This window comes from Geospiza fortis, unplaced genomic scaffold (genome assembly GCF_000277835.1).
Source record: "Geospiza fortis unplaced genomic scaffold, GeoFor_1.0 scaffold874, whole genome shotgun sequence".
Classification (NCBI taxonomy): domain Eukaryota; kingdom Metazoa; phylum Chordata; class Aves; order Passeriformes; family Thraupidae; genus Geospiza; species Geospiza fortis.
The window spans coordinates 1,509,340-1,522,507 of NW_005054456.1; the positions used below are offsets into that span (position 1 = coordinate 1,509,340).

Sequence of the window (13,168 nt, forward strand, 5' to 3'; positions counted from 1 at the left end):
GAAAGATAAACCCCTTGCGATTAACTCAACCCCTCCTCTCTTTCCTCAATCACATGGTGTGAGTAATTGTCTTAACCATGACTGGAAAACCTTTCAGGAGACTCATTACTTCCTCTTCTTGGAGATGCTCTGCATGTTTTTGCAACAAGTCACAAGTTCTTGAACAGGCAGATACACAAAGGTGATTTAGGATGAATCCAGAAATACAATTAGACTTTGTAGTGCATTGGAACAAAAGCTCTTTGAAAGAATAACGAACAGTACAATTTTGATCAGTGTTCTAATATTTGTTAAAGAGAATTCTGATTTAACAAATAGGTCTCCCAGAAATGTAGTCATTTGATGTGAATTACATTGTGTGAATTCATATTTTAGGTCTGCTATTGACATCATTAATATTAGGTCAGCTGTAACTGAGCAGGCCATGGATGGGCAGTAGTGTGCAGTTCTTGGAAAAGTACAGACTTGAACAAAACCAGAGAAAAATCTTTCAAAACAGAGTCTTTCAAAAACTCCATGGTGTATTAGGCACTGAGCAGCACGGAATCCGAGGATGTGGTGGGAGAATCCACATGCAGAAGAGCAAGAACCAAAAAGCACAGCACAAACACAGGTGTGAGCTGGGCTGCCGTGCTCAGAACTGGACTCCACATGAACAGAAGTGCTAATGAAACAAACCAAAATGATTATTTACGAAATGGTTGTGGGTTTTTTTCCCACGTGGATATGTTTAATGGACACAGAACCTCCACTCTTCATTTTTGCCAAGACAGAACAAAGGACTGTTGCTTCAACTCCTCTGTCTGGAATCTGGCTTGGTTGGAGAATATGCAATTGTTTCACTATCTTCCCACAGCACTTTTATCACCTCTCTCTTAGACAGGATTTCATTAACCAAAAGCTCTACAAAGGTAACAGATCAGAGTCTGCCTTCAGTGTCACAAGCACTTATGAAAATATTGAGAAGAAAATTTCAAGAGCACTTTAATATACAGAATGAGTGGGATAGATGTGTGGGGCTTATTTTAAAGAGACAGCCTTTATTTAAAGTACTTTGCTTTGTAGATCTTATAAAGTAAACATTACAATACTTCTTTATTTTTCCCACAAATATATTAAAATTGTTTAAATTTAAAAGGCAATTCCACAGATTGATGGATATTTTTAAAGAAAAAAAAATCTAACAGAAATAGGCAGCTCAACTAAAACTAGATTTTAAACATTCTGTTTTGTCATTCCATCTTTTAAAAAAAAAGAAAAAAGGAAAAACACACTTTTCACCCAGACTTCCTTTACAACAATAAGGCAACTCCAGGAGATTTGGATGAGCCCCTTGGAGATTACAGATACTGTAACTGGCTGCTCCTCATGCTTTATTACCACCCAAAGGTGCAACTATCCAATAATCACAATCACATCTGTGCATTAAAATATAAAACTTAAATTACAGATTTTAAAAATATTACTAATAGACTTCCGTATCATAAAACGCTTTACATTTACAGTACTTGAACTATTTCAGTTCTGGGTTGATGAGGTTTAAGCAATTTACCACTGCAAGAGTTAGACTCTGAGCTCACAAACAGCACAACCCAACCAGGGGCAGCGACAGTCGGTAGTGTCATAGTGCAAATCAAAATAAGGAGTGCAGAACTGCACTAATTGTTTACATTTCTAAAATATAAATGAACAAGACGAGCTCTTATATTGTACATGCAATAAATTACAGTAAGCATATGGCAATGGGGCTGGGGCATTCTACAAGTGTAGCTGGTGTACCAGAGCTGAAGCCTGTGAAAGATAGGACTCAGTAAACAAAACATTTCAAAGCTCTGTTGTCACTTGAACTCTGCTTTCATGCTTTGTACTTCTGCTTCCCCGTCTCGCTGATCACACAGATATGCTGAAAAAAAATTAAAAAAAAAGCTCCTGTTAGGAAAGTGACCTAAGAGACCAAGGTTTGACATCAATAACAAGCTTCTGAAAGCAACACAAGTGTTCTGTACACACTTCAGGAGGAAGAATCTTCTGACACTGTTTATGCAGAAAAACTTCGGCCTTTTTTTGGTCCAAAAATCTCCACATTGCCTTCTTTTCCCACCCATTGTCTGCTGGGCCTGGTGAGACCCAGATGAAGAGTTAATGATAAAAATAATAAAATGTGAGCCCTTCTTAACTTCTTCCCAGGTCTCTCTTCTTTAACTCTGACATAACTAAGCAAATGCACTTATTTGTTGCAGAAATCTGGTGAGATAAGGAACATCACACAAACTTCACCTTATTTCAAAGCTGGCAGTTGTGCAGCCTCCACTCTGCATGCAGCAAAATAATTTTTTTTGTTTTGTCAGAGCTCCAAATGCTGCCCTGCTTCTCTCAGGCTTGTTCTCATCACTGGAATATGAGGCATGATTTAAAGAGCAGGGAGAATGATGTAAGGAGATTTCCCTTCCTTCCTCCTCCCCAGTTTTAAATGGAGAAAAACATACGGGAAAAATTACTTACGTTCAAATCTCTGAAGTATTCATTGTAATCTAGGGCGTATCCCACAACAAATTTGTCTGGCACTTCAAATCCAACAACTGAAAAAGTCACCAGAGTGTTAGCAAAAGAACTTCCTAGAGTTCACTAGATCTTTTTACAGAGACAATATGGAATTTTACAGATATAGATTGTAACTCATTTTATTTCTTCCACTCTACTACCCTCAGATTAATATTTCAGCCATTTTACAATTTTAACTTACTTTGTTGATTTATCAACTAAAGGAAATTAAATAGATGTATTTATTGGTTCCACACAGCTGCCTGGTGCTAGTCTGCAAGAAATGAATGGAAGCTCTTAAATTTCCTGACAGGATATTATTATGAGAATGTAAAATTCCTTGAAAATGTCCTCTGACTTTGCAAATATGTGCAGAAGTGCCAATCCTTCCTGGCACTTCTGAGACACCTGAAGTCTCAATGCAGCAGCAGTGGATTTGTGAGCACAACACAAGTGTCCCCCTCAGCACTGGAGCTGCACTCCAGACAGGGCTGCAGGAAGGGTCATTTGCAGGTTTCAGAAACAGGTGTGGGTTGGCTGCTTTGAGTTTGTTTTTGGCTTTGGTTTGTTGCTGTTTTTTGTGTTTGGTTGTGATTTTTATCTCCCAAAAAGTCTGCCTAGAAAGAGGACATCAGCCATTCCAGATTATCTGAACAGCTCTAGCAGGACACTTTGTCAGGCAGGACTAGTCCACCCTGTCTACACATACTATAAAATGACCAAAAAAAATTGGATTATCAAAAATATAAAATTTCCAAAGGGCTTTTCCCCCTCATGCTAAAATGAAAGACTCCTGAGCAGGAAAGCTGTGTCTTTTTTCTCTCCATGGCTACAATGAGGAAAGCAGGGAGATAAACTGTGCAATTCAAATAAAAGGCTGTGGGCACTTTTAGAAAAACTAAGGTGATGTTTAGCACTTACTGGGCCTCACAAAACAGGGATAAAACAGAGGCCCAGCCATTGCTGCCTTGTTGTCTCCTTCAGAGCTCACATGTCCTGCTCTGACAGGTTGTCTCTGGGGACAGATGGCAAAACAAATCATCTGCTGCAGGATGCTCCAAAGGCACCATTAGCCCAGCTAAGCCTCTAATGGGATCCCAGGAACGAGGGGCATCCTTCAATGAGGGGAACACTCAGTGAAGCCTTGAGGCATGGAAAAGCTTCACTTACAGAGCACTGCACAACCTTGCAAAGGAGGAGGAAGAGGATGTGATTCTGCTGTTCAATTCTCTTCACTTCCATAAAGAATGGAAGAGGAATTTGGCCTCTGGAGCATGGTTAAAACACACAGCCCTGCCCAGGCAGGAGGAGCTGTCACTCCCACCACTGTCTGTTCTGGATGCTGTTCCTTCACTCACAGTCTTGGGACAGGCAGGAGAGGACAAGAAGGGAGTAATTCAGATGCCCAGACATAACCAGTGCCAATTTAGACATTTTAAAACTGTAAACTTTTATCAGAGCTGCTACCCCATGTAGTCCCCTCACATTCTTGGGGACAGCCAAATGGCAGGAGGCAGCTAGGCTAAGGCACACAAATCACTCTCAAAAATGTCAAAAGGTGAAACCAGCAGATTCCACCGATTGAAGCATTTGACTACATGCAAGTTGAGAGAATTTGCACGTGACAAAGGTGTAACCTAGACCAAAATATCAAAGTTTGGTTTTCAATATAATAAAATGTTGCAAATGTTACAAATCCTGATTGTCTCAAAGTACATTCCAAATATTTAACTATCTAAATAAGAGCAAAATTTATCAAGAACAATTAGTGAAAACCTATTTGGAACATCCTTGGACTTTGAGCAAAAGGTACACAATACACAGACACACTTTTAATAATGAAAAGTGGTTGTCAAAAGTCACTTACAGTCCGGCCGGTATCCCACACTTCGAGGAGTTCTTTTCACCAGCAAACTGTCAAATAAAATTTAATGTACAACTGAAACATGGAAAAGCACCATGTACAAATATATGACACTGTTTTGATGACAGAGAAGCTGAGTTAAGCCTAAGTGTGCATAACTGACAGCCTAATTACACATATTTCAAACCATTACTTTACTTGCAGGTACAAAAGATCATAATGACAAAATCAAAACTTCCTATAATCATGAATGGTTCACAGCCTAAAGGCTGACTAACAGGTCTGCAAGGAAAAGGCTGGGAGACACTGATCTGGATGGATTTTCACTGTGAAAAGTCACTTAGTGGGACTTTATGTATGTTAGGAACTGCAATTTACCTTGTAGGTAAAGAGGCAACAATCTGGGACGTGGCTCAAGGAAAAAAGCCCAACAAAAGTCTAAGTTTTATGAAGTTTAGGTGCTTGAATGTGACCTCAATTGCAGTTGCACAACTTGTCCTTAACTGCTTTTCACTGGAAGTACTAATTACCCCCATAAAGAAAATGTAATTGATTCTGATGATCAGAATTAATAGTCAGAAGGGTAAAAAGCATGGAGATACAGAGCTGGGGGTACTGTGGGAGAGAGAAATGCCCTGCTAACTTGGTTTGATTATTGCTCATTATTCAGCAGAGCACTTCTACCTCTTATAAGACAATCCCACAGGCCTGACATTTGTCTGTCTGAGGAAGAGAAAAGGTGGTTGACGACTGAATGCAAACAGGACCAGCAAAACTCTGTACACTAAGCACAGACCCCTTCCCTCCTGGATCACCCCTGAAGACGTGGCTTCATTTGCCACCGTCACAGTTTTGATTTTGGTTTCTGAAACTTCTAATTGGGAGACCTAATTTTTGAGAATTGATGTAGAATTTGATCAAAGAAATCCCAAAATAGTGCTGGCATTAGTTCACATTTCCCTACTACAACTACTTAATTGTCTGAAGGAAAATAAATAGAAACCTAAAGAAAACCCTAAACTAAACCAAACAAAAAAACTCAAAAACCCCAACCCAATCAACAACTGCAACAACAAAACAACAACCAAAAAATTAACAAAGAAAAGATATATAAGAGAGAGAAGTCAAGCAACTGAGAACATAAGACTACCTAGAATGATCATGTTTCCCTAGTCAGGTCTTTCCGTGGGCAGACCCAAATTATTGCAACAGGTTTAAAATACAGGAAATTGGTTTTTGGACTATATTAATGAGATGATATTAATTTTTTACACTGTAGTGTTACAATACTTTATAGTGACATATATTTAAAAACTGGTCAGGGAGAAATCCACAACGGCCTCACCTTCAGCAGGTCACCTCCAGATTACCAGCAAGAAGAGCTGTTCTGGGAAGTCTAACAACTGCTTTGACATTGTTATGGCAACACAAGTGATTAGATATTACACCCAGCTCTGCTTTATCTCTAATCCCCAGCAATCATTATGCTTTTATTAAAAAATACACAACCACAGCATAGTAGTGCAAGAGATGCAATTTAAAAATAAGTAGGAGGAATGTTGATATTGGTTAATAATACAGTCTCACCCTCAATATTTCTAGCTGGTTGCAAGTTATTTAATGATGAAATGTTTTGAAATGAATTGATTAAAGGCATAACTAAGTAGAAAAGCCTGGAAGAGCATATGGCTGGGTGACTCTCACAGAATGACCTCTAAAGCTCAGCTGCACTATGCACACTGCACACTCACTCATGCTGGTGTGCAAACTAATTAAAGTCCACAATTAAAGAAGGAAAAAAAAGAAGTCTCCATTGCCCAGGTACACTACTGCAGTATAGTGAAGTTCAGACAGTGCCAGCAGAAAGAAACATCTTTGGAGAGACACTACATACAGGTAAGTGACAACCACTCCTTTTTCTTATTTCCCCTTCTAATTAAAGTCTACATTTATGAACTAAATTTGTGTTGAAAATACCTCTATTAACTTGAGAGGGTATTTCTTTTAAGACCAGATGATTTCAATTCTTTTAGATACTTCTAAACTTTGACTTCAGTGCTGAAAGCCCACAGACTTTACCATAATATGACAGGCAAGAGGTGTTCAGGCATGCACAAGTTGTGCCCTTCTGAAGCACAGGAACTTTTCCAGCAATAAGACTGGAAAGAACAGTGTTTCCAATATCCTTAACATATATTTGTGCTTATAGTATGCAAAAGTGCTTTAGGAGTTTAAAAAAGTAGTGACTTCAACAGATCACATCACATGACTCCAGCAGAAATGCTCCCTCCTGTTTCTCTTCCACAGAAATGTGTTCTATGTTTGTTTTTACTTGTTGGTTTGGGGTTTTTTTTAACCTTAAGGTGAAAACCAGCACAAATAACCATCAAACATTTACCTGGCTACTTTCACCATCTTTGGATTGTACTGTTTAAGGAGAGACAGCAACGTTTTCATTGTTTTACCAGTATCAATTATATCCTGAAAATAAAAACACTCATGTAAGACAGAATATTAACCATGTCAGAGCAGCACTTTCAAGTTTCTACCACTGAAATTGCTCATCCACAGCAGCATGAAAATACAGCAAACTACAGCCTGTAAAAATGCTCACAACCAAATCCAGGTGGCACAAAAACACAGAGCTGGGCTTACACAACCACGCTGGGTAAAGTGATCACACACATTAACAAGAGTGCTTCATTGTTGTGGATAACCATGGCTTTGGAAGCAGTTGCTGAACAAGCAGTTACTGCAACGACCTGCTTGGCTCCTTTTGGATATTGTGTTCCTTGCAGCAATAAGATAATGTTTAATTTGAGTATGATAAGAGAAATGTTAGTCTGGCTGTTGAGCTCAGTTACAGAATATTCTACAGGAAGAAAAGCAAGAAGGGAAAACAGGCAGAACAACTCACTACTGCAGTTAAAAGAAAAGGAGTACAATTTACTCTACAGAGCCAAGAAATACCTAAAGAAATTGCACAGGGAAGTCTGAGTGTAGTTCTGAAGTCTAAAGCATACTAAAATAAATTTTGACACAGCATTTTAATCCCATTCACTGCAAATATAAACAGAAAATGAAAAGAGAATATATGGCTTGAAACGGAAGCATCAGAAATGGCTTCCTCATTTGGACTAAACAATCACAGCATCTCTAAGAGGGACAGTCCTTGCCCTGGCCTAAAATCAAATCTATTTGAAGGAGGCAGACAACAAAGAAGCAGCAATATCCTGGTTTCAGCTGATTTTCCTATGACTCCTAATTAAAATAAAAATCAAACAACAAACTCAACAGAGCACCTGTCAGGATTACCATTAACACTCAATGCTTTAAATCATTAAACTCCAGAGAAGATGAAGATGTACATGTATATAGATAAAAATCAAAGTTGGTAAATAAACAGCTACTTCCATGCTCTAAGAGAAAAGCAGAACCTATTACTGATTTTCTGTTGTGTGATGAGCTGTTTATTGGAGATGAACTTCTATTTTATACAGAAGTTTTTTTGGACATTAAAGGAATACAGTAAAGCCTAGCACTCAAGACATTAAATTTACAATAGATGTGCATTTTACCATTTGACAGTTAAAATGGTGATCAGTAAGTGTTCATATCTGACTCTGTAAGACGAGTCAATGGACAGATGATTCACTAAACAAACAAGAAACTAACCTAATCTGGGGATTACATTCATCTGAAAGGGAGCAGATACATAATTAAACACATCTGTCTATCTGAAGCAAAATATACTTCAAAGGACACCACTGATCACACAGTGACTGCTGGATACATACTATTTTGGTAGGAGTTTTAGAACTGCATGAGCTTCCTGTGGAATAATATAACCTTCTCAAATTAGAAAAATAATACATAGAAACACATTTTATGGGGGGAAACATCATTTCCTTTGGCTGATGCATCAGTTGCCATAGTTGTTTCTTTGCTTACAAACACGCCATTTCCATATTTGGATTATTAGATTGCACATCCACTTTTCCTGTCTACTGCTGCTGCTTCCCTACCCTGAAATTGTCAATTGTACTCAAGGAAAGTGACATTGGCTGCACATCAGCAATGGTGTTCAAGATAGAGGTATGAAAGTAAGAACTAAGCAACAGCAAGGCAATCAAACTGAACTGTACTGAACCTGGTATCACTCAGAGAACCATGACAAGACACAGGAATGGGAATTCAGAAATCGCAAAATGCCAATTAAGAATTAGCATTCTCTGTGTCACTATTCTCTAAACAAACTACACACAGGGACACTGGGCTTAGATCTGTTTTTCATGTATTTTAGGATACTCACACCAGGAATCTCTTTCTACCTCTGCAGTTTAGTTTCCTAACTTGCTGGGATGAACCCAGAACAATAACATGCTTAGTATCACTTTTTTTTCAGGCTACTTTTTCAAACAAAAAAAAAAACAGGGGAAAAAATTAGACATTTTAGAATTGACAAAATCTCAGAAAACTGAAAGAAAATACAAACCATTTTAAATTGATGTTTTCCTGGTTAAATGTAGCAATTGAGTGCAATTTGAGAATTCAAAACACAGCTTAGTTCAAATTCAGAGACCACTTGAAAAATTCAGGCCTGAAATCAGAAGCTGGAAACCTTGAAACCAGAAACTGTAGGTTTTCTGGCTTAGGAACAACGTCTATTAGAACTCTTTTACCTGTCACACATTAGAACTTCCAAGTGAAACACAGTACTTACTTCTACGATCAAAACATTCTGGTAGGAAGAAAAAGAAAAACAAATCCATTAGTATCTAGACAAAATACAATTTCTTATTAATCTTTGTAACTAATTTTCAGTGCACTTAAATATTTGCACCACCATTTATGTATGTTTACATGTGTAACAGCAACTGCTTTGTAGTCTAACATTTCTGATGCTCTAATAACAATTAGCTGAGATTCTTCTCAACTGCTCATGCTAGGTACGGTCTTTGAATTATTCACACTTTGAAAATTCTAGACATATGTGAAAGAGATCAAAGCAGAGTCTATACAATTTCTGTTCTTCTACAGAAGAGTGTCCTACTGCAGAGACAGGTACAATTCTGTCACACCTACATCCTTTACATTGACGCACGTCTTAAAAATCACCTATGTGTGAGGAAAAGGGGAAAGTGATGTGTTCTGACAGAGCAGGAGCAGTGGTGCTTTAACCCCTGACATCTGGCTCAATGATCTCCACAGAATCACTGAAGAAAAGCAGATTCCCAATTTACATTCTCCTATTTCCTCCTCTTGTCACTGCCTGTCACGAGGACCTGTGTTCCTGACGTGGGCTGCACCTTACACATCTCAGCAGAATGCATTCCCACCACTCCTCCAGTGGAACAAAGACACACACAGAGCTGTACCCACCTTTCCAGTCAGGGTTGAGAGGTCATCTCCCCCAATGACTTTGATATCTCCAGTTGACTGATCATTCTAAGAAAGAGGAGGGTGAACATTTGCATGACAAGAATTAAACTGATTTTCTTCTTGCAGTAAATGTCAAAACTGTGAAGTACACAACTGGTAAATGTTAAAGCTTTCAGAAGCACAGCAACAACAGCATCTCTGCACAAAGAAATTACAAGTGATCAACTTCAAAGACAGTATTTCAGATTAAGGACTGTTTGACAAGAGATTCGCATCAACAAATAATCTGTGACCATTATATACACACATGTATCTAAAAAGCAAAGACTTACTATAAATTCTTTACAGATATAGAAACAGGACAAAAAACACTTCTGGTTTCCAAGCTACAGGATGCTGTATAGCTGGTAATTTACATGTTAAACTTTATTGCTTTAGAAAGTCTTACTCTGAATAAGAATAGGCAATCATAACAAGAATAGCCAGCAAACAAGGCACTGATTGCTATTTAGAACAATAAGCTACAAAAATAGCCAGAAAAGCTTATGCTTAGTTTACAGCCAATATTGGTAACAAATCAAATTAGTTCTTCTACAACTGAACAGCAACACAGGTACACCATCACTACACTGCATTTTGCTTCAGTAAATCTAAACTGTGATAAAAACACTCAACTGACTTTAAACCTTGACAGTGTCTCACAGCTCATATTAGATGTCATATGCAGGTGCTAAGTTCCTGAGCAATGAAAGGGTGAAAAAAGAGTTAAAGATTTCTGACATTGGCTATAACCAGATTTCCACTGGCAAGAACTTGGTTTAATCATTAAGCAATGTTTTAATTATCTTCAGGAGCCTTATTTCCGAGTTCAGTAAGACTTTAATGCTTCATGGTTTAACACATAAGAGTTTTACTGCTTAGATCTGTTTTCACTGCCTCCCTGTTGTCACTACTGGAAAACAATAATGTTTTACAAGACTGTGACTCCTGACTCAAGTGACTCCAAGATCACCTTTTAAAGTGGCATTTTAAGTTCCTTACAGCATCCTGCTGTAAGGTTTGGTTAGCAGAGACTTTTCAGAATACTGCTGTGACCAGTCTAACTAGAGTTTACCACATACTCCACTGAAAATCCAGATTTTCACCAGTGACAGTGCAACACATCCACTGTCTTTTGGCCGCCCTTCATGACTACACAAGCAACATTTGCTCATTTCCATGCTTAAATGCAGGAGACTGGTGAAAAGCCATTCTTCTTGTAACACAAACAGAATAAAGACTGTTCTTTGTCAAGAATACTGAGAGCTGGATCTGATCACAAACACTATCTTAACATTTCTTAGCAGCTTGCCAGATCCTTAAAATTCATCTGTAAGGACTTGGAAAACTGGAGTTACAGGTAAAGTTTAATCACAGCTTGATCATGTCAGTTTTCTTAGAGAATTATTTTGGGTGCAGTACAGTATGAATTTTGCATTGCAACACAAAAAAAACCCCATATTCTTGTAAATATTAAATGATCAGTTTGAAACAAGAATAGAACTTCAATTACATCAATTACAGAACCATTACAAAAGCTCATCTGCTTCATTTATGTGACTAGGATATTTTTAACATCTTTTATGCAGTCTGTAAAGGCAGGCAGCATGATCCAGTAATCACATCCAGAGACAGCAACAAGAGAGCTGAAAGCTCCACCTCCAACTGTCCATTAGAGTTTGTGATGATTTTCACACCACTGAACACAGATCTCTTCCTGTAGCAAAGCACAGATGAAAACTACAGAGCAGATTTAGCACTCTGACACTATTACTGATGAAGGACCCAGCCAAGCTGTTACATACATGTCCACAATATGATAATCTTATCCAGTCTATCAAATTATGCAATCTAAAGGACCTAAATTTGGATATTAATAACCACCAAAGAGAGGCTACAGAAAATAAATGGTCATGAATAGTGTAGTGGAGGCATCACATAGCAGCTCCTCACTCATCCAGAACAAGAAAACATTCTTTTATAGAACTGGCTGACAAAATCAAAAACCCTCAAGCCAACACCTCAAGGAAAATGTCTGCCTTCAACAGCTTTCTGTCTACATTTCTCTGATTTTCTCCTCATCCACTTGTTTCTATAGTAAAAACAAGATTGTCATCTCCATAACACTTACTTTGCTGCTCACTCCCCTATTAATTATCAAGGCACTGTAGTTCTGAGGGGGAATAAACAAAAACAGCTGTAGTAAAGAAATGAACCAAAACACACCTAGGAGACCAGTTAAAAGTCAGCCTTGCTTTTCAGCAGAGACTTTTTTCAGGTGTTTCAAACTATTTCTTCAGTATTTTTTTCTGAGTTAGAAAGTAGAGAGCATGAAGGGTGTGGTCTTTGTACTGATTCTTTAAACAAAGTAAGTAAGTTACTGGAAGTGTTCCTAAGTGACGAAAGCAGAAGATACACAATTTCCACTAAAAAAAAAACCCAAACCCAGCTGGAAGTCATAATTTCTTATTCTTTAATCTACTATTCTGTAATAGAGACATTCAGTTTTCTGCAGCTTTTACAGGCAGAATATTTGGGCATGTGGGGGCTTTGGGGTGAAGGGGACTTGAGGCAGGAGCCTCCCCTTTTGGGAGGCACAGCAGAAAAGAGGCTCAGACTGCTCTTCTTCACTGATTTTATCACAGTGCACAAGAACAAAGTGCCTTGTGAGATACAACCAAGGGCTGGCAGAGCCCTCCTGCCCAGCCCTTCACTCTCATTAAAGCACATAACTGAATTAGTGCTCTGCAAACCTGAGTGTGGTCTCCAGGTAACCCCTGGACAGGCAGCTGTGTGTGCCTTGGGCTGTTTGTCCTGCCCCAAAGCCACAGGCAGCTCTTGGCCTTATCAGGACACTTTAATGGAGAGCTTGAGAGGAATCATGGATTTATCAAGTTCTGCAACAGTCCAGACTAAGTCTGTAAATAATGCCATCTCAGGTTTCACAGTTTAATGAAACAAAGATGAGAGTGATTTTTTCAATTCTGGTATCTGTATTTTTCTGCTGGAATAGGGAGTGGTCTATAGCTATGACAACTAACCCTGACTTCAATGCAAAGCTGCTGATACAGAACAAACAGCATAACATTGTGAAACAGTGTATTTAAACACTCTAAACTAAAACAAAAAAAACCATCGTTATTTCCATCTTATAGATGGTCTTAGGGAAAAAATAATAAATTTCTGAAATCCCAAAAACATGAGACTTGGCTGTCAGTAAGCTGGAAATCATACTGTACTGACAAACATCTGCTTCTTCCTCTGACCTGCACAACATAACCCTATGCTTCCTTCTGTAAAGCCTAAAAGTTACCTCGTGTTACAGAATGTTCTGTTTCCCTA

General features: G+C 38.4%; 1 protein-coding gene across 1 annotated transcript in view; it reads right to left on the minus strand.

The window, feature by feature from the left end:
• Nucleotides 1–1,020: 1,020 nt before the first annotated feature.
• The window catches only part of HPRT1 (hypoxanthine phosphoribosyltransferase 1), a 16,019-nt gene continuing 3,871 nt past the window's right edge, over nucleotides 1,021–13,168 (minus strand). Inside the window, exons 4-9 of the mRNA XM_014309832.1 lie at nucleotides 9,788–9,853; nucleotides 9,129–9,146; nucleotides 6,804–6,886; nucleotides 4,409–4,455; nucleotides 2,503–2,579; nucleotides 1,021–1,903 (exon numbers count right to left, since the gene is read on the minus strand). Coding sequence (XP_014165307.1) covers nucleotides 1,856–1,903; nucleotides 2,503–2,579; nucleotides 4,409–4,455; nucleotides 6,804–6,886; nucleotides 9,129–9,146; nucleotides 9,788–9,853 — 339 coding nt within the window. The 3' untranslated portion in view covers nucleotides 1,021–1,855. The remainder of the gene's footprint in view (nucleotides 1,904–2,502; nucleotides 2,580–4,408; nucleotides 4,456–6,803; nucleotides 6,887–9,128; nucleotides 9,147–9,787; nucleotides 9,854–13,168) is intronic.